The sequence below is a fragment of the Pongo pygmaeus genome, chromosome 11, assembly GCF_028885625.2.
Source record: "Pongo pygmaeus isolate AG05252 chromosome 11, NHGRI_mPonPyg2-v2.0_pri, whole genome shotgun sequence".
NCBI classification, from domain to species: Eukaryota; Metazoa; Chordata; class Mammalia; order Primates; family Hominidae; genus Pongo; species Pongo pygmaeus.
In genome coordinates, this window is record NC_072384.2 from 76897508 (window position 1) to 76924404 (window position 26897).

Sequence of the window (26897 nt, forward strand, 5' to 3'; positions counted from 1 at the left end):
TACAGTCAGTCATCCAGGCTTGGGGGCTAAGTAAGTACTAAATGCCATTTACTGCTGCTAGCCAGAGACCTTGTGTGCTGGTGGTATGAATTTTAGATACATTTTATTAACAATATTATTATATGTATAAAACACTTAGCTTTAAAAAAAAAAAATAGATCCTTGCTGGGTGCGGTGGCTCACACCTGTAATCCCAGCACTTTGCAAGGTTGAGGTGGGTGGATCACAAGGTCAGGAGATCGAGACCATCCTGGCTAACACGGTGAAACCCCGTCTCTACTAAAAATACAAAAAAATTAGCCAGGTGTGGTGGCGGGCGCCTGTAGTCCCAGCTACTTGGGAGGCTGAGGCAGGAGAACCGCTTGAACCCGGGGAGGCAGAGGTTGCAGTGAGCCAAGATCGCACCATTGCACTCCAGCCTGGGTGACAAGAGCAAAACTCTGTCTCAAAAAAAAAAAAGAAAAGTTAAAACTTGTAGAATGGTTGTGGTTATAAAGGTAGTGGTCAAGATCAACAAGATTAGTGTAAATACCCTAAGTGGATCACTAATCCATCTACCTATCAAATACCACCCCTCAGATGCCAGGGATACAAAGATGAGTAAGAGACAGTCTCTGATCTGAGTTATGAGACAAAGTGATGAGAAGCAATAGACGCCCAGGCAGCGTGGAGGAGGTGCCACTAAATCTGCACAGAAAGACCTCACAGGAGGTAACAACTGCTGTAAAGTGTATAACTGGCCTACTGTGTGAATATCCTTCCAATAAACAAGGGTTAAATCTATTTTCCAAAGGCCCAGCCCAAGTGGGCATTTGAAAGCAAAGGAGGCTATGGAGGTGGCAAGAACACACAAGAAGTAAATAATCTTGGCTGGGTGCGGTGGCACACGCCTGTAATCCCAGCACTTTGGGAGGCCGAGGCGGGCGGATCACGAGGTCAGGAGATCGAGACCATCCTGGCTAACGGTGAAACCCCATCTCTACTAAAAATACAAAAAATTAGCCGGGCGTGGTGGTGGGCGCCTGTGTCCCAGCTACTTGGGAAGCTGAGGCAGGAGAATGGCGTGAACCTGGGAGGTGGAGCTTGCAGTAAGCCAAGATCGTGCCACTGCACTCCGGCCAGAGGGACAGAGTGAGACTCTGTCTCAAAAAAAAAAAAAAAAAAAAAGTAAATACATCTCCATTCTCTTTATACATCCTTTGTCTCCCTTCTTGGTGGTGGCAATGTTTTCCCTCATCTCCTCCCCAAGAGGCTCTGAGTCTCTAGCTCAAGGAAAATTCTCATACACAAAGAGACTTCCTCCTCGTATTTTGACTTTTCAGTTAGTATGACTCATCCATCTCAGCCAAGATGGGAATTACTGTTAATGCCACACTGTCACGGAACGCTACAACTGGAAGGGACCACAGGAATCACCCAGACAGCCCCTCTCATTTTGCAAATAAGGGAACAGGTCTAAAGGGTGAGATCATTTGTGCAGGGTCAGAGGTCAAAGGATTATCAAACTACTAAGGGTCTACTTTTCTAATTTTACAACTCTTGCCAAGTTATTTGGCAGAGGGAAAAGATCTTTGCTTCACCTTCTTTTTAAATTAGCATCTCTTGCTCTAGTCTGCTGGCCTCACAGGTACCTAACAGCTTCTATTACACCTGGTGTTTGCATACTTCATGGTTTATAGGAGTGTTCATGGGTGCTATCTCATTTGAGCCTCACTACAGTAGCATGAGGGAGGTGGGCCAGGTATTGTAATCTTTTTTTTTTTTTTTTTTTTTTTTTTTTGAGACAGAGTCTCACTCTGTTGCCTAGGCTGGAGTGCAGTGGCACAATCTCAGCTCACTGCAACCTCCACCTCCTGGGTTGAAGTGATTCTCCTGCCTCAGCCTCCCGAGTAGCTGGGATTACAGGCACCTGCCACCATGCCCAGCTATTTTTTGTATTTTTAACAGGGATGGGGTTTTGCCATGTTGGCCAAGCTGGTCTCGAACTCCTGACCTCAGGTGATCTGCCTGCCTCAGCCTCCCAAAGTGCTGGGATTACAGGCGTGAGCCATTGCGTCCGGCCTGTAATCTTCATTTCTAGATGAACACGTTGAGGCTTCGGGGATTAAGCAACCTGCCCCAAATCACATATTCAGCAAGTAGCAGAGGCAGGACTCCAGTCCAAACCTTCTGACCTTGAGCCTGGGCAGCTTGTCCACTGCTCCTTGGTGTTCACACCACAATAGACACGTTCTGGAAACCACTTTAGCCCCGAGCCTTCTCCCAAGGCGGGAAACTAAGAGTTAAAGGTCTGCCCTCTGGACACTCAGACTTGCCTGCCCCATACAACTTAACAGGCAAATCAGGCCATTAACTTGCCTGAAGAGAGCTTAGCATTGAAATCAGGACAACTCGCTTGCATAGGGAGAGTTTTGCATTGAAATCAGTCTTCCCATAAAGCCAGTAATTACCCCATACTTTGTATGTCTTACAGGGTTTTCTTACTATGGTCTGACTAAACTCTGTTTAGGGCATGAAAATGGCTTTTTAAAAATAGATACCAGATGTACGTGGTATAAAATTTAAAAGTTGCAAAAGTAATTTCCCAGTTACCCTCTTCCAAGGCAATCACTAGTATCAGGTTTTTTTTGTTTTCTTAGGAAGCCATTAAATACACACAATCGCATATAAGCATAGTATCCCACACTCATTTAATATATTTTGGAGATGGTTCTACATCAGGGCATAGAGTTGTGAGTTGTCCCTTTTTGTTTTTTTTTTTTTTTCTAAGATAGGGTCTTGTTCTGTTGCCCAGGCTGGAGTGCAGTGGCAGAATCACAGCTCACTGCAGCCTCAACCTCCTGGGCTCAAGCAATCTTCCCACCTCAGCCTCCTGAAGAGCTGAGATTACAGGCATGTGCCACTATGCCTGGCTAATATTTTACTTTTTTTTTTTTTTTTGTAGAGACAGGGTCTCACTATGTTGCCCAGGCTGGTCTCAAGCAATCCTCCGGCTTCAGCCTCCCAAAGTGCTGGGATTACAGGCGTGAGCCACTGCACCCAGACTTTGTCTCACTATTTTTAATGACTGGACATTATTTCATTACACAGATGTACTGAAACAGTATTACTTAATAACATAATTATTTAATCAGTCCCCCATCTGACTTTTCTTTTTGCCATTACAAATATTGCTATAATGAATATCCTTGTATATAAATCATTTCATAAATGTGTGAGGGTATCTGTAAGATAAATACTTAAAAGTGGAGTTGCTGGGTCAAAGAGTATATACTGCCGAATAGCCCTACATAGAGATTGTATATTTTACACTCGCACCAGCAGTGTGAGCGTGCATTTCCCCATGCCTTTCCCAACTCCTGTGTCCTTCACACCTTGTATCATATTGGAACAGGGTACCCACTCAATAAATACACATTAACTGCTTATACAAGGCCTCCTACATCAATTCCAGGATCATTTCAACATTGGGCCCTTCCCATTATCTCTTAACAATAAAATTGAGGCCAAAGAAAGGAATAAAGGCTGGGTGCCGTGGCTCAAGTCTGTAATCCCAGCACTTTGGGAGGCCGAGGCAGGTGGATCATAAAGTCAGGAGTTCAAGACCAGCCTGGCCAACATGGTGAAACCCTGTCTCTACTAAAAATACAAAAAATTAGCCGGGCATGGTGGTGGGAGCGTATAATCTCAGCTACTCCAGAGGCTAAGGCAAGAGAATTGCTTGAACCCAGGAGGCGGAGGTTGTGGTGACCCGAGATCGCTCCAAGCCGAGATCGTGCCATTGCACTCCAACCTGGGCAAGAAGAGTGAAACTCTGCCCCACCCCGCAAAAAAAAAGAAAAGAAGAAAAAGGAATAAACTTCCACTCCAGAAGTGTCAGCCAGCAAACAGCATTTCTTTAACCACTGGTGTTTGCCTAGCCATGCTCCAGCCAAGCTAATTTTCGTTTCTGCCTTTGGAACTGGCAGCACATTTTGTAGGGGCAAGGAATGTACAGGCTGGGGTACCCGCAGATAAGACCGAGGTTGGGCAAAGTCTCAGGAACACTCAAACGTGACAGGCAAAATCAGTAATCTCAGCCTTTCTAATAGATAAGGCAGCCTTGAAAAAGCAAGTCCAGCCAGGTTGACCCATCTACCGGCTCCTTAAAGACCAGGAAAAGGCTTTCTCTCTAAAGATGTATCACTCAGGAACAGGTGTTTACTGGCCACTAAACATTTAGAACAACCAACTGACTAAGGAGAGCTGACAGTGATCATGGAGACCGCAGTCCAAACCCCAGGTTTATAAATGAGGATCCTGAGACCTGAGATGCTAAATGGGCAACTGGCCCCAGGTCTGACCTAACTGAGCAGAATCCAGGGGTGGGTGGTTGTCACCTGGTCAACCTAACACAAATTAGATTTCAAGCTAGACTTTCCTACTGCAATTTCTATTACTTAAAAATTCATTAAATATTAGGGATTACTTTGAAAACTGACCCTTAGAGAACTGTTGTGTGCTATTCAAGTCTGTAACCAAATTAATGGCCTATGAAATTCTGTTATGAGAAAATTGCCCAATGTCTGACCTGTACTCTGTTTTTTTCTTTTTTCTTTTTTTTTTGAGACAGAGTTTCGCTCTTGTTGCCCAGGCTGGAGTGCAATGGCGTGATCTCAGCTCACCGCAACCGCCGCCTCCCGGGTTCAAGCAATTCTCTTGCCTCAGCCTCCTGAGTAGCTTGGATTACAGGCATGCGCCACCACGCCTGGCCAATTTTGCATTTTTAGTAGAGACAGGGTTTCTCCATGTTGGTCAGGCTGGTCTCCATCTCCTCACCTTAGGTGATCCGCCTGCCTCGGCCTCCCAAAGTGCTGGCATTACAGACATGAGCTACCACCCCTGGCCTCTGTACTCTTTTTTTTTTTCAGAGGACTTTCCTTCTCCAACCCGCAATCTCTGAATATTGTGTGGTTCTCTAAGACTGTGCCTTTGCTCAATACTATAGGAATAAGAGCCTCCCAGTTCTCAGCCCAGGCAGATCATCTCCCCTGGCCCAGCCTCCAACATTACATTATCAAGCGCAAACCTGGCTCAAAATTAGGGTGGGCCCCTAAAAACTGCCAAAACAGGCATGATGGCTCACACCTGTTATCCCAGCACTTTGGGGGACCAAGGCAGGAGGACCACTTGAGCCCAGGAGTTTTGATATCAGCCTGGCCAACATGGAAGACGCAGTCTCTACAAAAGAGAGAAAAAAAAATTAGCCAGGTGTGGTGGCGCGTACCTGTGGCCCCGGCTACTCAGAAGGTTGAGGCATGAGCATCCTGGAGCCCAGGAGGTTGAGGCTGCAGTGAGCCATGTTTCTGCCACTATACTACAGCCTAGGCCACAGAGCAATACCCAGTCTCCATAAATAAATAAATAAATGAATAAATAAGGCATTTGCTTCACTCCGGATCTGGTAGAAGTTCTCTGCAGCTCTGATGTCTGCTATGTTTCCAAGTAAAACCAGGATCCAAGGCAAAGTCTATAAAGCCACTGGATCCAGTCCCCATCTGGGAGGAGGTCAGTCATTTTATAGTAGCCTCTGGCCTTGGTCTTGTCACTTGCAAAAGGTTGGAGCTGGGTTAGGTGACCCCCAAGATCCCTTCCTCTAAATACCTCTGATTCTATGAAGTCCGTAAGTCTGAAAATAATGATTTTTTTTAAATAGGCTACTTTCAGCTAAAGCAGCACTAATAGAAATATAATGCAATCCACATGGGTAATTTTAAATTTTTTAGTAACCTAGCCTCACCAACAAAAAAAGAAACAAGTGAATTTAATTTTAACAATATATTTATTTAACCCAATATATCCAAAATTATTTTAACATGCAACCAAAATAAGAAAATTATTAATGAGGTGACAAAACACAATACACACTACAAGAAATCTTACCCAGCATGGTAACACGAAATGTAGTCTTGCCAACACTACAAGGTATATTTAACAGAAAAATATTTTATACTCTTTCTGTTTTAAAATTTAAATCAAAATTTAACAAAATTAAAAATTCAGTTCCTTGGTTGCATGAGCCAAATTTCAAGCGTGAGGGACAGTGCAGCATAAACCTACAATGTGGCCCTCCACACTCCTTAGGGGTGAGTTCAACGGAACCAAACTCTTCGGTTTTGCAAATTACTTCCTAAAGATACACTGAAATCAACGGGAAAATTCGCCCTTCCAAAATACCTGAGACAGTATTTGTACTGTTAGCAATTATTTGTGAAAGCTACCTCAATAACCTGAAAGAACTGGTGTGAGTCTGAATTACTAGGAGGGCTCATGATGGCTAAATGGATCATTTTGATGTTATTCAACAATGTTATGGTGCAGATGCTACTCAATTACCATGATTATTGCAAAGGTCATCTGAAGAATGGATAGAAGTGAGAGGCCTTAGGTGCTGGGAGAGTACTACCTGTTCCAACTAAGGATATAAATTAACCCGGAGTTCAGAAATTGTATTTCAACTGCTTTCACATGTATGAACCCACTAAATAATTATGTTGGGGTAGTGGTTACCTGGTAAGCCTTCATATTAAGATCTGAGAATGAAAGATCTCAGTGTCAAGATTCTAAGCCCAGATAAAGACAAGTACGATATAGTCTAACCAGTAACATAATGGCCACCGTTTATCTTGTACTTTCTATGTGCTCAACACTCTTCCAACCACTTGTCCCCATGACCTCCTTTATACGCACACCAATCCACCCAGGTGGGTAGTAGTATGATCATTATCATTTTGGAGTAAGGAAACAAAAACAGAGAGGTTAAGTACTTTGCCTGAAGACATCCCCCCCTCTGATAAATGGTGACAGTGAGATCCAACTCAGGTTCATCTTAAAGAACCAGCGTTCCTATCCACTCTAGGCTTCCTCAGGGAGGCTGCACAGTGCGATGGGCTTAGGAAGCCAGGTGGTGCCAGGTGGGGCCTCTGCTGCTACCTAGCTGTGTGGGTAACTGTGGCCTAGCCGCCGAACCTCCCTGTGCTGTTCCTGCAATGGAAGGCCAAGATGATACCAGCCCTTATGGAAGTTTTCCATATGAAAAACAAAGGATATAAATGCCCCTTAAAAATATCGGACAATCCAAGGATGAGGTATTAGTACTATTAATAAATTCAGCTCCTGTTGCAAATGACAAATGACCATGAGAAGCATCTACATTTTAGGGTTCTGGGTCTAACCAGTAAATAAAAAAATAGAAGATGAGGCCATTACTTGTTTATGTATCAGCTGTGCATGGCAACAACAAAGGTAGTAAAAATGTAAAACATTCGGCTGTCATCTCCCTCAAGGGTCTTAGATTTTCTCTCCCTTCACAGCTCTGGCCAAATTTAGTTAGGGGTAGTTATTATAAAACAAGTGTCTTAAAGCCTTTAAAGGGTTACGAGGATGGCAAAAGGACAAGGCCACCCAGGCCAGCTCAGTTTATGTTTGGATTTAGCCTTCCACTGATGCACTCCCACTTATAAACTCTCTCTGTCCCTAGACCTTGCCTATGGACACTGGGTTTCTAGGCACAGAACCTCAGAGTAAGAAATGCTGCCACAAGTGAAGGGCTGAGTCTGGAAAGGAATCCTATGAGATGGTTTAACAATCCTCATAAGTACAAGGAATCCAGCAGACAGGCTGGAGGGTCTTCCAGAGAAGCCGAGGCAACGTGTGGTGCCTCTGCCATTCTAGGGCACACACCAGGCCTTGCTATGGGTTGGTTTTCTGTCTCAGAAGACCTCAGTCTCCACAACAACCAGGCCCTCACACAAGGACATGAAGACCAAGGAGAATGAGAGGTTTATAGCAAACAGCAAAAAAGGGCGTGAGTGTTTACACTGGAACTCAAGGAGGGATTTTTGCCAGGAGTGGTGGCTCATGCCTGTAATCCCAGCACTTTGGGAGGCCAAGGCGGGCGGATCACGAGGTCAGGAGTTCGAGACCATCCTGGTTAACATGGTGAAACTCCGTCTCTACTAAAAATACAAAAAATTAGCTGGGCGTGGTGGCCCGTGCCTGTAGTCCCAGCTACTCGGGAGGCTGAGGCAGGAGAATGGCATTAAACCCGGGAGGCAGAGCTTGCAGTGAGCCGAGATCGCACCACTGCACTCCAGTCCAGCCTGGGCGACAGAGTGAGACTCTGTCTCAAAAAAGAAGGGATTTTTTTCAAGAAGAAATGGAATTATGATAATGATCATAACCACCATTTGCTGAAGGTGTGCCATGTGCTATTTCCTGTGCCCAGTTCACTTAGTTAATTCTAGGAAGATGATATCACAGTAACATCAATCTAAAGATGATGAAACGGAAACACACCCTATTGTAAAATCTAATGACATAACCTCTCTTTGCCTCAGTTCTTCACCTATAAAACAGGGAGAATGCTCCTCACCTCACAGGGCATAGTAAGGATTGCAAAGGGCAGAAGAGTTTGTCAGAGCACTTTGTACCGTGCCCAGTGTTGCAGAGAGTCCAACGGACTGCAGCTGTTGTTAACAGCATTGCTAGATGTCCACATCTGTCTGCTTGGGGCTCACAGGAAAAGCTCATAGGAGAGAAAAGAGAGGAAATTGTTTTTTCTTGTCTTGGGCAAATATTGCTAATCATTGTAATTGGAAGCAAGGATCAGACTGTTACAATTTACTAAAAATAGTAAATCAATCTAAGAGAAGGGCAAAAAGAGAGAAACTCTCTCTGTGCTACCTTGAGGAAGAAAGGAATCCATTCTTTAAGCAAAATGGCAACTTCTGGCTAGTTTTTCCTCTCCTTTCATCGATGACCACACTGGTGGATGAGTATCTGTTAAAGCAAAGGAACAGCGGAGCATGCAAGCTTGACCACAATCCACTTCCCTCCTCAAAAAAGGAGGCTCTAAAAAGTTATTTTTACATGTCTAACAAGGATACAATTTAGTTACAATGACAGATCCTCAAATCTGTGTGCTGATGTCAGACCAACTAAGCCGTCACAACAATGCTCAGACCTATACCTTGGCAGAAGCCCACTCACCATCTCCCTGCCTCCAACCTGTCCATCTTCCAATTCACCCGCCACAATAACTTCCTATCCACATCCAGTTTACGTGCCTTGCCCTTTCCAGAATTGTCTTCCATGGTTTCCAGATGCCCTATACAAACTTGAAACAGTGCACATGAGCACTGAAGGCCCTTTATGGCAACCCCCAAGTTAACCTTGTCAGCCCCACTGGCCCAATATTCTGTCATAGTCCAGCTCATATCTGCACCATTGCTTGGGCTTCCAGCTGAAGCCTGAACCAAACAAAATCTACTTGCTTAAAAGAAAAGTCTAGTTAAAATGGCAGTTCCTCCAGGATATCCTCTCTCAGCACCCCAGTTAGAAGTCACATTTTCTCATCTGCACTGTCACAGCGTTGTCATGTATCACAGACTAGTTTATACTAAATATCAAACTCCTAGAGGGCAGTTAATGGACTCACCCTCAAACTGACTGAGCAACTATTAAGTAAGCACCAGGCATGGCGCTAGACATCAGAATTACACAAAAGATTAAAATACAGTCTTTACTTAGAGGAACTCATATCCTAAGCAGAGGAGACACAGAGGAGCAATTTGAAAAACAAATGTCCCTCAAGGGGGATACGTGCTGCATTATCTTGGAAGATTAAAACAGCTTCATGCCCTGAAAGTTTCCTAGGGTGTGTAGATACCTAATAAATATTTGTGGAATGAGTAAGTGTATATTATTTAGACTCACAATTCAGTATTTTCATTGTCTACCTAACATATATGGGGTTAGAGTTCAAATTATTTAAGTAACAAAGATACTATGTTTTATATCATATATGACCTAATTACTAGTCATAGAAAAATTATTTAACATCATTTCCATTAACAATGCTGATAAATTATTTCTTGGATATGCTACTGGAAATAAAGTATGATATCTTAAGAACTATTAACACACACCCCTTCAAATAATAAAATAGATTGTAAGAGAATAAATGTGATAATATCTTCAAATATCCTTTAAAGAATTTTGCAATGTGGACAATATAACAATCAATCAATTAACTGCTGATTAAGTGAATTTTCTTAGCGGATTCTAGTTACTTCCTTCAGGCTGATGGTCAGAAAAAGGATGAGAAGTGGGCAAACTTACTTTCCCCCCTTTACTCTCCTACCTCAGTATTCAGACTTCTTCAAAAAGTGCCCAGCAGAAAAGGTGGCTAAGCCCCAGAGAGATATGACATATATGATTTTAACTTCATCTCCTTGAAAATTAAAATAGTAACAATGTTTAGTTTATCCTTTTGTTACCAATTCCTTGCAGCCGTAGGTCTGAGAAATGGCAAACTTCAGCAGTAACAATTACCATATCAAATGTTGCTCTGCGTGAAGGGATCTGGACAAGCCACTCTACCTGAGTAAATAAAATATACCCAGACTCTACCTTTGTGGCACTTTCATTATATTCCATGACCTCTGTCCCATCACCTGCTTCAGGTTAGGATAAAAGGTATAAACAAGCTGCCACCTGGGGAGATGGCAGGCTTCCCTACAAAAAACAAGAAAGTAATATTCTGAGATTTCCTAAGAACAAGCAGCAATGTCCTGGCTTCAAATGGTCTCTAGAAGTCCATGCACCACCGTGGTTCCACTGGGGCGGTTGTATCACCCAGGAGCATTAGGAATTGTATGGAGGTGTAGTGGGGCACTTTCTGCTTGTCACAAAGATCCGTGGAACAGGACTCCGCTTCAAAGAGAAGTCCAGCCCATGCGTCAACAGCGCCCCCACTGGTCCACATGGAAGGAACTCCTTGAGTAGCGGCACTGTCCTATCAATCTTTATAAAGGAGTCCCTCATTCTTTAGCAGCTGACAGAATGTCTGTAGGTCATTAGACAACGAAAAAAGAAAGAAGAGAGGGAAGGAGTAAAACAAGCAGAAGGGATTATGGACAGTCAAAATCCCAGTTCTGCTACCTGCAAGCAGTCTTGTCCTGGCCAAATGGCTTAACCTCTTTGAAAATGTTCATTTCTTTTCCCTTTTCTTCCCTATAATCTTGCCAGTTCTGTCTGTATTCAGATGTCTCCTAACTCCAAAGTCTGGTTCTTTTCACACCATAGGAAGTGAGCTGGTAACATGAATGAAGATGAAAGACTAATTGTTTCCTCAATCTCCATTATTGCACAATTTACAGCACAATTGTACTGTTATCAAGTGAACTTTGGAAACCTGTAGCACAGAGCAAGAGCCGCATGCTCCCGGGGCCCCAGACTTCCAAGAGTCCTGCAGAGGTAGAAGGGAGGGAGACGAATGAGTTTATATCTAGGCGAGTCATGTCTACCCACATCTCTCTGAGGAGGAAAGACTTTACTTCTCAGGATCAATGAGAAGAGATATGAGGTTCCCCCAACTTTTCTTAAGATGCATTCCCCCTCCTTCCTGATCCTCCCATCAAGGGTGGCCCCTGGATCACAGTTTGGAAGTCACTGCCCTAAGGATTTCACCAAAAGGCAATGTGGTAATGAAGTTTCTAACAGAGGGTGAAGTGCTGTCTCTGGAGGGTAAAATACAACCTGCACCCACAGGATGATTCTCATTCTTGGTCCTGGTCTCTGCTTGGGAACCAGCAGGACCCTGCAGGAGAAGAACATGTGGGTTGGTGAGTGGGGGCACTGCAGCTGATACAAAGTAAACCAGCCCTGTTCCAGTCCACTAGGGTTGATTTTTCTTTTTTTTATTGAGACAGGATCTTACTCTGTTGCCTAGGCTGGAGTACAGTGGCATGATCATGGCTCACTGCACCTTCAAACTCCTGGGCTCAAGCCATTCTTCCACCTTAGCCTCCCAAGTAGCTACAACTGCAGGTGTGCACCACCGGATCCGGCTAATTTTTTTAATTTTTTGAGGAGACAACGTCTCAATATGTTGCCCAGGCTTATCTCAAACTCCTGGTCTGTAGTGATCCTCCCACCTCAACTTCCCAAAGTGTTGGGATTACAGGTGTGAGCCACTGCACCTGGACTAGGATTGTTTTTTCTATGTATATTTTAATTATGTCTCATTGAGAATCATCAAGAATAAAAATAACTTGAAAAATTGGCAAGTTTTCCTATTGCAAGTAAAAAACTCTCATTTTTTAAGGAAAATGAGAGTTTTTTACTTGCCAGAGGAAGTCACTACCAGGAATTTTAATGGTTAAAAAAATTATTTTCTTTTTGCGAAATATTCATGGTTCTTCAACACTCTCTAGACGCAACAGCAAGGCTCCCTGGCCCCAGTACTGCAAAACAAACCAAAAAAAAAGTACAGGTCTTTAGTCAGCCCTCAAACACCTCAAGAAGAGGTATATAATTCCATCATGCATCAAACCTCTGTGCCCGTTACCTTCACAAAAGGCAACAAAGAACTATAGTCATTCTTCCCTCTATTCTAGTCCCTTAGGCAAGGAATAGGTTGGGTTTTACATCCATGTGCAGTATTATAATTTTATGCGGAAGCAGAGCAGATAAGAGATTGTCAGGTATGAAATAAAGCAAAATTCGATACACCTTATCAGTGGGCCCCCTAAATACACAGTCAATATTGTCCTCATATTAAGGTCATTTCTTTCACACAGACATTGAAGGTACTAATCTACTCTGAATGTCAGCTACATTCTTGCAAAAAAAAAAAAAAAAAAAAAAAAAAAAGGAAAGGACATTGAATGAGAAAATGCAAGAAGTGTACGTTGCATACAGCCTAAATCTTAACTGAAGTCCTTCTGTTTTGAGGTACTTGAATCACATTATGTACATCATTCAATACGAAACTCCTAAGAACAAGTAAAATAACAAGATACCATTTTCAAAATCTTAAAGCAACAAACTACTGATGACTAGAATTAGAAAAGCATGCTTCCAGAAAGGTGGCTAAATACACCCCTCCACACAAAGGGGCAGCGGTCAAAGACAAGACTGGAATTGGGCCTTGCGAGCTCTGCCTGGCAACCTTGGCTGTGGAGGCCACAGTGGACAGAGTTACCCACTCTCTTCTGGGCTTGTTCCCACCATCTGTGGAGTGGGTGTATAGGGCTGGGGCTAAGCCAGCTTCAGAAGCCCCCCAACCACCACACCATCAAGTCTCTCAAGTGAGACTGCTATGCTGTGGCACGCACACCCACACACAAGTTGCCAACAGTTTGGAAGTTAGCCCCAGTTTCCAAATATGTCAACCCAAAAGCCATTCAGGTAAATATAAGTGGGAGCCACTATAAAGTGGGACTTTATCAGGCAGATACAGAGAACCAAAAAATGAAGTTGCTAAAAGTTGCTGTAGAGATTTAAGTCTTTTGTTTTTAACGGAGGAAGATAATGAGGCCCAGGAACACAGCTTCCTAGAGTAAGACAGTGTTTCGTCCTGGCCTCCAGGATGTCCAACACCTATCCCAAGCTTCTGAGCATTCTTTCCTCACTGGCTTCTCTCAGTGCTATTTCCAAATAATCTAGATTGCAACTTATCACAGGCCACATTCCTGAAAAAACAGAGAACAATCCTGCTGACCCACTTCAGGGAAGCCCTTTCATAACAAAGCTACCCAAATCTTCTGGAGGGGTTTAATGAGCCCAGGTTATATATATTTAGTGAGTTTCAAACACTCGCCAGGCACTTTGAAACACAGTTCCTGAATGTAGGTGTTAAAACTGTAAGGCTGTGAAGGGCAGTGATCAAAGACAAAAGCACTTGCTTTCATGATTTAAATAAGACATCCTAACCAGATTTTCTAGATCACTATATGCTTCAATGGATACTAAGCACTGAGGTGGGTCCCCTAGGGCAGGGGTCCCCACCTGCTGGCTGCGGATGGGTCAGTGGCCTGTTAGGAACCAGGCCGCACAGGAGGAGGTGAGCAGTAGGCCAGCATTCCCACCTGAGCTCCACCTCCTGTCAGATTAGCAGCAGGATTAGTTTATCAGAGAAGCTGGAACCCTGTTGTAAACTGAGCATGCAAGGGATGTAGGTTGCCAGCTCCTTAGGACAATCTAATGCCTGATGACCTGAGGTGGAACAGTTTCATCCTGAAACCATCCTCTACCTCCTTCTATAGAAAAACTGTCTTCCACAAACCTAGTCCCTGGTGCTAAAAAGGCTGTGGACTGCTGCCCTAGGGCACTGGCTCTCAAACCTGACTGCTCATTAGAATCCCCTCAGAACCTTTAAAAAATAGTGATGCCTGGGCCCCAACCCCAGAGATTTTGATTTCATGAGGGATAGGGCCTGGGCATTAGTTTTTAAAATACTGATGGTGAGTCTAATATACAACAGTTTGAGAACCACTGCTGTAAGAAACAAACAGAAATATAAAAAGTGGAAACAATTCAAATGATCATCAACTGGATAAATAAAATGTGGTATAGCCATACAGTGGAATAGTATGCAGCCATAAAAAGGAATGATGCTATTGATATATGTTGCAACATTTTTAAACCTTGAAAACATATTGCTGTGAAAGAAGCCGGCAACAGAAGGATACTGTATGATTCCATTTACATGCTATTCCATTTACATGATATGTCCAGAATAGGCAAATTCATAGGTACAGAAAATAACTGAGTAGTTACCAGGGGCCAGGAGAGTTGAGGGGAAATGGGAAGTGACTGCTAATGGATATGGGGTTTCTTTTGAGGGTGTTGAAAATTGATTACAGTGATGGTTGCATAACTCTATGAATAAACTACTAAATTCATAGGATTGCATAACCCTGAATTAGATTAAATGGGTAAATTGTATGGTATGTAAATTGTATCTTACTTTAAAATACATATATATCTATAAATTCTATCTATTATAGAGAAAAAAACAGATACATAAGTAAGACAAGTATCAAGAGAGATTTAAAATGCCATTAGAGAGGATCATCTAAGTAATACAGAAGGTAAAAACTATAAACTCAGAGGAGGCATCAAAGCCAAAGTGATCCATATTTTTCTTTTCTTACTCATTTTTCTTCTCTGATTTGAAAAAACAATAGAGTTCAGAGCTTGTCAGTGTACATCTGATAATACAGGCCCTAAAGTCTCAGTTCTAACCTTATTTGGAATGGCTATTTAGCATTGTCTTAGAATTAAAAAAAAATATTCAGAATACAGGCTGTTGATGGACTGTAATGACTCTCAAGAGTCAATTATCAACAGGGCCTTTGAAAGATGGACTTGGAGGCCAGGTGCAGTGGCTCACGCCTATAATCCCAGCACTTTCGGAGGCCAAGGTGGGCAGATCACCTGAGGTCGGGAGTTTGAGACCAACCTGGCCAACAGAGTGAAACTCCATCTCTACTAAAAACATAAAAATTAACCGGGCGTGGTGGCACACACTTGTAATCCCAGCTACTTGGGAGGCTGAGGCAGCAGAATCGCTTGAACTCGGTGGGTGGAGGTTGCAGTGAGCCCAGATTGTACCAATGCACTCCAGCCTGGGTGACCGAGTGAGACTCTGTCACACAAAAAAAAGAAAGACGAACTTGGTGCTGTAAGTCCTACTTATGCCCTGGACTTGTTTTTACTAGTACCAACAGTTTGGACCAAATAAACTTACATGCTCAAATACACAAAAAGACTTTTAAATACCAGGATTTGCAACACACAGGTATTATAGTACATATGCCATAAAAACAAAAGATTAAACATGCCTCCCCTACTCAAAGTTCTTAATATACTTAATAGTCATAGTTAAGAGTTATTTATTACGGCAGAAGCTGACACACAGAAGGCTCAAACTTTAGGTAGCACAGGATTTTGTTTAACAGTCTTGTTTTCATGTCTGGGGTATAGTCTGGTATAAGAAAGCCATCTAGGCCAGGCGCAGTGGCTTAAGCCTGTAATCCCAGCACTTTGGGAGGCTGAGGCGGGCGGATCATGAGGTCAGGAGATCAAGATCATCCTGGCTAACACAGTGAAACCCCGTCTCTACTAAAAATACAAAAAATTAGCCAGGCGTGGTGGCGGGCACCTGTAGTCCCAGCTACTCGGGAGGCTGAGGCAGGAGAATGGCGTGAACCTGGGAGGTGGAGCTTGCAGTGAGCAGAGATCACGCCACTGCACTCCAGCCTGGGCAACAGAGCAAGACTGTCTCAAAAAAAAAAAAAAAAAAAAAAGCCATCTGTATTTCTCCAACAGTTTCTGAATGTTAATATTTAATATTATACACTTGAACATATTTTTGCTTTCATTTACAGAAAACATACCATTAGCAATTGAATAAATCTTGGCGTATAACTTAAAACCCTTTTAATAAATGTTTGTTGATGCTTATTTAAAAGCAGGTAGCAGTGAAATTTCAATAGCTCCTAGAAATTAGATGATCAAAGAATAAACTCTATTCTCTATTTGTGGCAAACTTATAATGAATATACATTTCTACAGTCAGAGATAAAGACAAGCAGGTTAAAAATGACATCTAGTAAACTTGTCCTCCTCTACCCTGGTGTGCAACATATTTCAGTCAACTTTCAGAAAGTGGTTGGACCAAGCACTTAAATGCCCTGAGGCTGACCTGGACCAACTTTTAGGCAAATCATCCATCAGATCCTATAAGTCCTGCAGCACACTTAATTCAGACAAATAAGACAATAATTCCAAAAACAACTTAACAATAAGGACTAAGAAAGTGTTTAATTTTGAGATGTACTATTCTCAAAGACCCAAGTAAGCCTCAACTAGGTAAGAGTTGAGCCCTTATGACTGCTATAGTTCAGAAGTGCCAAAACATGAGATTAGGGTTGAATTTGCACCATCAGCTTTCTGCTAGCTGTTTCCAACTCAAATTTTCCCCATTCTGCTCTCTTTCCTTCAACCTGGTTTAACCCTGTCTGTCACACTCTTCACCATATTCTTACTACCAAACTTACTTTTGAGCACTACTTCAAAACAAAAAGAGCCAATGGAACAGAAGAAATGTACCAAGTAGCAAGGCAAACAAAGGCAAAGACTCCAGTAGCTAAGAGATTTAATTAAGAAAAAAGGCAAACAGTTTCTGAAAAATGTGAGGCAGAATCTTGGACATTGCCAAAACCCCAGAAATTTTTAAAACTATTATTATATTAAGAAACAGACTGGCGCAGTGGCTCACACCTGTAATCCCAACACTTTAGGAGGCCGAGGCGGGTGGATCAACTGAGGTCAGGAGTTCGAGACCAGCCCAGCCTGGCCAACATGGTAAAACCCCATCTCTACTAAAAATACAAAAATTAGCCAGGCAGTGGGTGCCTATAATCCCAGCTACTCGGGAGGCTGAAGCAGGAGAATCACTTGAACCCGGGAAGTGGAGGTTGCAGTGAGCCAAGATCAGGCCATTGCATTCCAGCCTGGGCAACGGAACAAGATTCCATCTCAAAAAAAAAAACAAAAAACAGTCCTGCCTCTCTAAATTGAACCCACCGAGTCCTCTGTGTCTTCCTTAAAAGGACCACAGTGGGTAATTCCATTGATGGATTGTATTCACTCTCCCTGTATTTAACAAGGTCCACCTCCTCACATCACATACAGTGATTAAATGTCTTGCTAAATGGAAAAGCTGCAGACATTAATCTTTTATATTCCGGCCTCTCCTGCCCCCAGAATAGGCAAATCTCAACTTACCCACTTTTTGAAGTGTGAGCTTTTCTTCCTATTTAGAGTTTAAGGAGTTTTGGTACAGTCTGGAAGTGGTGATTAGAAGCCCCCAGGAATCAAACCTGTTTGAATGCTACCTTGGCCACTCAAATAGTTTGGTCACCTTAGCAGGTCTTGGCCTTTCCCTATGCCTCTCTCCTAACCTTTCCTAACCTAATGCCTGATCTAACTATTATGCCTGGTTTTCCCAACCTGGAAACCAGGGATAATAATATTTCCCGTGAGGTTACTGTAAAATTATGCATGTGAAGCAATTATGTCTGGCACCCAGGGATGTGCCCAGTAACTTATCTGTTATTATCTTAGTGCCAAATTCTTCCTGCATACTGAAAAGTTAACCCAGGCTCGAGGACCAGTTAAGGAGGAAATATTGACACAAAACCCCCTTTAAATGTCTTCAGTCAGGACAGAGGAAATTCCCAGAAAAGAAAATGCACTTGTTGGGTTCCTTTTTTTCATGCAGCTTTGTTAAACATGATTTATCCTCAATAAAAACAAATATTAAGAAAAATGATGCATTTGGCTTTCAGCTTTTCCTGGTAATCCTAAAGACAGAGTCGGTTTTCCCCCCAACATTGCTTATAAGAACCCAGGGCAAGAAAGAAAGATTTCAAAATGGCCCGTTATTTTTAATGCGTAAAAGACTGATGTGAGTTATGCATTTATCCTCCTACATGCTGCTTCCACAACCTCTCAAGAGATTTTTCCCATATCTAAAAAGTCAAGTTGTTCTTTGCTTAACATTCATTCAGGAGATGAGAGGCCTGTCCTATTTTTCTTTTGTTTGACTTAAAAATAATCTCATCGGTCTATTTCAATATCAACTTCATCCCTCATCTAGGAAAGTGCTTTATCTCTCCAAGACACCCTTGAAAAGAGTAATGGATGGTTCCTTCCACCTAATGGAGATACTGAATCTAAGGCTCTTCTTACTGCCCTGTTTATCAACACATCCTCTGCACAGAAGGTGAAAAACTATATCCTACTACCACTTCACACCTGGAGAGTTTTTTTGACAAAAGGTAAAGAAAATGTTTGACTCTGTTCAAATCTTTATGGATGACAACAATCTAATATGAATCATAAACAAAATCGATTCTAAATTTTCTTGTTCTTTTTCTGTTTTCAAATATGCAAATCGATGTCTGATCACAAAGGTAGAAAGGCAGTTATTTTTATCAAACGTAAATGGAAAATACACACTTAATGCGGTACATATGTTTCACGCATTTTTGTATATGCAATGTTATATTACACAGCAAAGAAAGAAAAATTCAAAAATAATAGAGGGCTGTAGACAATTCCGGAAATTAGAAAAACTAAAGTTCATTTTTATCATATATCCTTCAGTCAAACAAGCATTCCTATAGATAACTCTTGAACGGCAGCTATTAAATAAATCGGAAAGTACAATTTACTTCTTCACTAGTTGGAACCAGAAGAATACAATCCCAATGAAGATTGGGGAAAAGTTCAAGACAAACAACTTTAAAGGGGGAAAAAAAGCACAATTAATACATTGTCCATAACTTAAAACTTTACAATAGATCTTTGGAATTAACCGAAAGCTTTACATTTAACAGCATAAACGTATTTACCGTACATCACGTACACATTTCCTTGAATTCCAATTTTTTTCCTAAAATTCATTTACAAAAGAAGTTAGAAATATAAATATCTACTTTTAAAGTTTCTACAAAGGATGAGCAGAAACTTCTTTTCACTTTTACAACAATTTACAGAAATTAGCAAGTATTTTGAAACGCAAGCGTTCCACTCTCTGCCCCTGCAGAAGAGGGGGAACATGTTAAGAAATTGAGGCAAATTCTCAACTGAAAAGGAAAAATAAATAAAGTACTCAGGGGAGAAATAATAGCTGAAAGCAAAAAATTACTAACAGACTAAAAGCCATAGAGATTCTAATCTACACTCGCAGCTCTTACCCTTGACAGCACAGAAGAGAATATCCCGTCTTACACATTTTGGAATTGCAATTCTGAAACGCTAAATCCAAAGACAAAGCCGCTCTGGGGAAAATAACAATTGCGCAACAGATCAACAGCTCCAACTTGTCCCTTGGCCCTGGCGCGGCGAGGTTTGCACGCTATAAAGCAGGAAAGGGCCAACCGAGGGCTGCTGTGACGGCCAACCGACCGCTGTCACGGAAGCCAAGGCCACGCGCGCGGTGCGCGCCACCAGGGGGCACCGCGTCCGAACTAGAAGCCCCGGGTGCCGCCGACTCCGGCCTCAGAGTCCACTGCCCTCGCCCGCACTTTCCTGCGGCGTTACGAGGGGACAACTCCGGGTGCCCGGGCCCGAACCCCTCCCTGGCCAAGAAAGTGCGCGGGGCCCGGCTCAGCCGCCACACGTCGGGGCTTCTGAGCCCGCTGGGCACTTCAGGCGCTCCTCCCTCGTCCTGGGGCTGGGCTTTCAAGAGAGCTCAAGGCTGCCAGAGAGTGATCCGGCAGATGGATGACTTCGCAAAGCAGCGCCCACAAACGGCCCAGCGGGGTGAGCGCGCCGCAGCCGGCACACAAGGAGGTCTTGGGGCGCGGCGAAGGGGCTCCGGGTCCCAGCCCGAAGGCGACCTCAGTTCCCCCGAGAGCGGCCCCGTGACTAGGCACATTTTTGCCGGCACCGAGGCGGGGGAGCCGCGCAGCCCCGGAAGGGCCGGGCCGCGCCGGCTCAGGCGGCCAGCGTCCGCCGCCTCTTGCCCCGCCGCCCACCGGGCCGCTCAAACTTAGGGGCTCCGGAGTCCCAGCTCTGGGGACCGGGGACGCGGCTGGATTCTCCCCCAAGGCCCACACGCGCGGGCTGAGTCCCCAGACCTTCCCGCAACTTCTCACCCGTTAGCCCTCGGGCTCGTCGTCAGTCGGTCACCCGGCCGCGTCCCCGCTGCCCCTCCCCGCCCTGCCCCGGCGCAGGCGCCGCGGTCCTGGCTCTGGCCAGACGTGGGGGAAGCCGGCTGCGGCTGTCCCTCCCAGGCCGCGGTTCCCTAGCTCCCCCGCCCCCGTCCCGGCACCACCGCAGGGCCCAGAGGGCTGAGGCAGCACCTGCTGGGACGGGAGTCCCGGCGGCGGCAGCTCCAAGTCCATCATGATGAGCTGTGGACCGTGTGTTGGGGATCCCCGACGGCGGCCCTGTTCCGGCTGCCGAGGCGCGGCGCGGACAGGGCGGCTCTGGTGGCGGCGGCGGCGGCGGCGGCGGCTTCTCCGGGCTCCCCGGCACTCGGTAATCGGCGACACGCCGGCGGGCCCCTGCCCCGCTCCGCCTCCCGCCCCACAAGGGCGGGGCAAGAGTCCGAGCCCTTCCTTCCCCCGCTGGCCGCGCGGGCTGAGCTTCCGAAAATCCCCCACCCGCGCCGGGGCTGACGCAAGAAGCTCGCGGTCCGGGGGCGGGAAGGGACTGCCAGCTGGGGTCCCAGCAGGCGGGGAACCTAGAGGAGGTCTCCGTTAGCGCCCCGGTGCCGGCGTTCAGTTTGCCCTCCCCCGCAAATAAGGGCAGCGCTCTCGCCCGCGAGATAAAGAGTTGTTTGCGAAGGTCGCTGGAGTTCGGACGCTTTGAAACAGTTTAAACAGTTGGAACAAACACACCCGGAGCCCCGGAAAGGCGTTGGTGTAGGAGCTGCGCCTCCCTGATTCGGAGTTGCAGAACCTTGCCCTGCTTTTATCTCACTTTACCGCCCGAGAATGGCGCCAGCCGGCGTGGGGGGGCTAAAAGTTTGGACCCAGACCGTGCCACTGCCAACTGCCCTCCCGCCCTTGCTCCCCTCCCGGGCTGGGGCCAGTGGGCCCTGCCCAGGGGAGATGTGGACAGCGCCGGCAGCTCGTGTTCGCAGTCACCCTGAACGCCCTCCTCTGAACTCCCACGTGTCTCCATTCTCCTAAGCTCAGGTCGTCAAAGGCAAACGGAGAAGTCCCTTTAGGTCGGAGAGTGGTCAGTATTGCCCACCCAGAGCTGGGAGAAAAACGGGAACCCCAAGAGAACCTCTTCCCACCAAAGCACATTCACCACGCCACAGATGGCGCCGTTCAACAGTGTGTAATACCACAACATGCTGTAATCGTTTAATCTTTACAAATTTCTTTTTCACGTTACTCACAAAATAGTACAAATTAAAAGTAGAAGTTACAAAAACGTTTGTATAGTATTGGCTCATTTTATAAAAACGTGCCTAGAAAAAAAATTGAAGGATAGTTACCAATATATTAAATGCTGTGGAATCAACGATTTTTATCTTTCTCCTTGTTACTTCCAAGTATGCTTTAAATCTGCAGTGCGTATGTTTTATGTCTTACATTAAAAACAATTATTTAAAAATTAATCATTGCCCAGAGAAAACTTCAAGTATTTGAAACCAGGAATATTGTGAACTCTTATAAGGGTTCAAAGAGGATACATAAATGGTTTTGTTTTGTTTTTTTCTTCCTCTTCTGCATTTACAATCTTTCTAACTCTATAACAAGACTGGTTTTCAGTTTCTAGCTTCCTGGAATTATTCAAAACCAGGTGAAGTAGATAATACTGGCAGTGGTTTTGCTATTTCATTGAAAAACCACACACACACCCCTGACTATAGCGATCAACGCCCAAAAAGCTGCAGAGCTTACTTTCTCTAGGTTGCATAATTTGACACTCCCAGGATTTATGTGTAAATTTGTATATTCAGATATTTCTTGAGATAAGTGAAGCCTAAATTAATTACTTGTAATTGAAGCAGGCTTCTTCAACTCCTATTAATTCCTTTGCTGTTATGTGAAAACCCTGCAACATGATCTGCACAATGAAAACAAGTTAGGAGAAAACTGTTTGCAAAGGACCTCACATGAAAGATGCAGAGACATAATAATAAAATAACATTTCTGAGTCCAAGAAAAAGACAAGAGTAAATTGTTAACAATTCAAGTTACTTATTAAAATTACGACATCAGAGAAGGTAGACAATGAGCCTAGTAGGTAGGAGATACCAGAGTCATATGACATGGTTACTGCTCTAAAGGAGTTTATGAAGTATTTGGTATTTCCTTGTTAAGCCACAAAATTTCCATTGAGTTTAGACCGAATGAAATAACCTTCACTTTTCCAATGCTGCCATTTGCTGAGAGTATGTTATTTCAGGCACCTGCAGAGTACATATTTTCAAAGGGAGGGGAGCAATATGATAAGAGTTTGAACATGTTTAAGAAAAACAAACACTAAGGAAAAGCTGTTTGGCATTTGGTTTAGCCAAATAAAGGGAACCCCATTCTCAAGACCACCCATGTCAAGGAGGTGCCCAGTCTTGGCAGACTCTGGAATGTGATTGTCTTCATATGAGAGCCTGAGCCCTTGCTTTGCCCTCCAAACCTGCCTATTGTGTTAGGAGGGCACAGATAATGCATGTTGAGAAGCTCTGGAGGAGCAAGAAAGAACAAGAAAGAGGAGGTGCTGGTTTTTCTCTCCTATCTTGCTGCCATGGGATCCTTTTTTACTGCCAGGCTCTCCTAGCTACTATTTGGAAAAAATACCCTCCAATTCGTTTTATGTTCTATTGACTCTTGTACCTTTTCACTGATGCCTGAATTATTTGCTGTCTTTGGGAAGACAGCCTTCCCTACATGCTTGAGATGTGTCAATTGTGATACCTTGCTCCAGATTTCTCATAAAAAATAAGCATCATCGGCCAGGTGCTCTGGCTCACGCCTATAATCCCAGCACTTTGGGAGGCCGAGGCTGGCGGATCACGAGGTCAAGAGATCAAAACCATCCTGGCCAACGTGGTGAAACCGTCTCTACTAAACAATACAAAAATTAGCTGGTTGTGGTGGTGCGCGCCTGTAGTCCCAGCTACTTGGGGAGGCTGAGGCAGGAGAATTGCTTGAACCCAGGAGGCGGAGGTTGCAGTGAGCCAAGATCACGCCACTGCACTCCAGCCTGGCGACAGAGTGAGACTCTGTCTAAAAAAAAAAAAAAGTATCATCAAGTAAGTCTTCTGGGTACAAGAAGTCTGGATAATGGTGATGCATCGATCCATTAGTTCCACCTCCTTTGTGCTCCAGTCTGCCAAGTTGCAAGGCACAAGAAAGTACCGATTGTTTCAAAATCTTCCATCACTTTGAGGCTTCTTCCTCTCTCAGTCACTTCCTCTCAATTGTTCTCCATGTTTGAGCCAGAAAATATTCATAATCTTTTAGAATTGTAGTTGAAATTCTACTTTGTCCAGCGTAAAGTATAGAAAGCTTCCAAAGATGGCACCCAGTAAACCACCCCTCCTGATATTGAGGCATTTGTCTAGTCCCCTCATATTGAAACAAGCATGGCTGGCCCTGCAACTTGCTTTAAGGTATGGAAAGAGGCCAGAAGTGACATGCCAGGTTTTAACCTAAGCTTGAAAAAGCCCTGACAACTTTTAATTTCATATTCTTGGAAGTCAGCCATCATCCTAAGAGGTTTGACTACCTTGATGGAAAGAGAGGCCATGGGGAAAGTCATGGAAGATGAAACTCTAAATGGAGAGAGAGAGGCTATGTGAACCAACACACCAGACATGTAAATGAAGAAACCATCTTGGACCTTTGAGCCCACCTAGTCAAGCCCCCAGAGAACTCCAGCTCCAGCTGCTATATGACTACGGTCACATACAGGAGACTGTAAGCAAGACCGGCAGAAGACTCCCTGGCTAAGCTAAGTCAACACCAAGAACTGTGAGAAATTATAATAAATCGCTTTCAGCTATTAAATTTGGGGGTGGTTTGTTTCACAGCAATTGATAACCAAAACAGCATACTGTATGTATGGTGACTATCAAAGGCAGGGTTTCCCCTGGGCTGCTTTTGGTTTGTTAACCAGCATTGGGAGCACAAACAGGGAGATGGTACTTGGTGATTTAATAAAACTCAGACTCTCAGAAGAAAATGACTTCCCTGGGAATGAGGAAGCTGTCTTTCCCATAACATATCTTTGTTGCTACATACAAAGTATAAAAACCTCATCACACCATGCATCGGTTTCATTTTATTAGATAGACGATGGAGAGATAGTCTCCTTATCAAAATACACTTCACAAACACAGACATTTTATCAATGAAGTAGATGGAGGGATAAATGCATACAGAGGTTCTGACCTTGATATGACCTCATTTGTGCCAGTTATGTAAGATACTCGCTGAATATCTGCTTAGGGAGTTTGAACTTGAGGAGCAACCTGCGCAGTGGATAAACTAAACTCCAGTATAGGCCAGGCGCGGTGGCTCACACCTATAATCCCAGGGAGGCCAAGGTGGGCGGATCACTTGAGGTCGGGAGTTTGAGATCAGCCTGACCAACGTGGAGAAACCCTGTCTCTACTAAAAATACAAAATTAGCTTGGCATGGTGGTGCATGCCTGTAATCCTAGCTACTCAGGAGGCTGAGGCAGGAGAATTGCTTGAATCTGGGAGGCGGAGGTTGCAGTGAGCCGAGATCGCGCCATTGTACTCCAGCCTGGGCAACAAGAGTGAAACTCCGTCTCGAAAAATAAATAAATAAATAAATAACAAACTCCAGTACAGCAGTGTTCAAAATATTTGGTGTATTAATTTCAAAACACACCCACATCCTTGGTTCCCTGGGGTGTATACCTCACTGTGCAAACTACTGGTACAATGAACTGTACATCTCCAAAGCCAGTTTTAACTTGTGTAGTTTCCTGCTCGTAAGAGAAAAAGTATCCTGCAGCAACAGCAATGCAGTGAGTAAAGAGAAAAATGTTTAAAAGAGTCCTTTGAATTTTATGTGTTGATACCTATATAAATATATATGCACAGAAAAAAAAAGACAGAATGCGTATACTCCAAAATGTTAACCGTAATTATTTTGACTAGATGGAGACTGATGACTTTTTTTCTCATTTTTCCATGTTTGCATTGTTCTAAATAAATAAACATACATTACTTTTTTTTTTTTTTTTTTTTTGAGACAAGCTCTCGCTCTGTTACCCAGGCTGGAATGCAGTGGTGCTATCATGGCTTATTGCAGCCTAGACCTCCTGGGATCAAGTAATCTTCCCACTTCAGCCTCCTGAGTAGCTGGGATGACAAGCGTGCACCACCATGCCCAGCTAATTTTAAAATTTTTTGTAGAGGGGGTAGTCTCACTATGTTGCCCAGGCTGGTCTCAAACTCTTGGCCTCAAGCAGTCCTCCTGCCTCAGCCTCCCCAAGTGCTGGGATTACAGGCATGAGCCATTGTGACTGGCCAGCATACATTACTTTTATAAGAAGAAGAAAAATGGTGGGAGTAGGGTGTGGGAGTAAGGAAAGAACGCTTGCTTTTCTCCCATGCCACTGGATCTGTTTTATTTTCAAATTGAATTTTAACCGCAAGCTTTGTAAATCTTTCCATTTTGTATTTATCTGAGTGGAGCCTGGAGAATTTTACCACATCTTTAAGTGTAGTTCTTGTAAGGTTCTAAAGATCCTTTCTCTTCCAATTTACTGCTATATTTGCAAAGTTTAACTCAGCAGAACAGGAGTTACCAAAGACAAAATTTTATGAATAGAGATTAAGAACTGCAGCCTCTCAGTAATATGCAAAGTAGCCCAAACATAACATTGCTTTGTGGAGAAAATAAAATACAGAAAAACATTATGCCTAGAGCTATGTCTTCAAGGCCATTTCTCAAATATTAATAATGGGAGTAGAATATCAGATAATTTTCATTTCCGTCTTTGTATTTTTCTGTATTATTCAAATCTTTACAGAAAGCATTTTTAGAATTAAGAGATAAAAACAATTAAACTATTTCCACTTTGAACAAACAAAAAACAGACTACAATGAATGGAAGAGCAGAGCATCCTCATAAACAGACCTTACAAATAATCTGTAACATTCTTGGAGGCTGGAAAATAAAAAAGGGAAATGAGATTTGCCAACATAATTGTCTCCTGACACTTTCTATTCCATGGACTCTCATTTTGCCCTTTGAGTAATATTAGAATTAAAAAAAAAACCTTAGACATCTTCTGGCCCGGAGATGGGAAGTAAATTTCACTTTGATTGCCAATTCTGATACATTGGTAGTGGCTGCCTACGGTGTTTTGCTGAAAAGTATTCAAAAACAGCTTCCCAATTTGGTAGAAAAAGTTCAATGATTGATTAACAATGTCTGCCATGGGCACAGAATTATGAGTGGTGGCACATATCAGGTATGTTTCTTCCTTGATATAGTCCAAACTCCTACTTTTACATTTGAGGAAACTGAAGAGTGAAGTGGTTACTAATGACCA

The 26897-nt window shown here is 43.6% G+C and overlaps 1 protein-coding gene across 8 annotated transcripts in view; it reads right to left on the bottom strand.

Annotated features, from left to right (window-relative positions):
- Nucleotides 1-26897, bottom strand: part of NFE2L2 (NFE2 like bZIP transcription factor 2) — a 93186-nt gene that overhangs the window by 13544 nt on the left and 52745 nt on the right. The window contains exons 1-3 of one of the 8 annotated variants that reach the window (XM_063647636.1): nt 10453-11636; nt 8725-8820; nt 8414-8566 (exon numbers count right to left, since the gene is read on the bottom strand). The exons of 1 other annotated variant lie outside the window; for it this stretch is intronic. In XM_063647636.1, the coding sequence (XP_063503706.1) occupies nt 8414-8425 (12 nt within the window). In that variant the 5' untranslated portion in view covers nt 8426-8566; nt 8725-8820; nt 10453-11636. 6 more of the 8 variants (XM_063647635.1, XM_054478103.2, XM_054478107.2 and 3 more) reach the window with 6 other exon arrangements.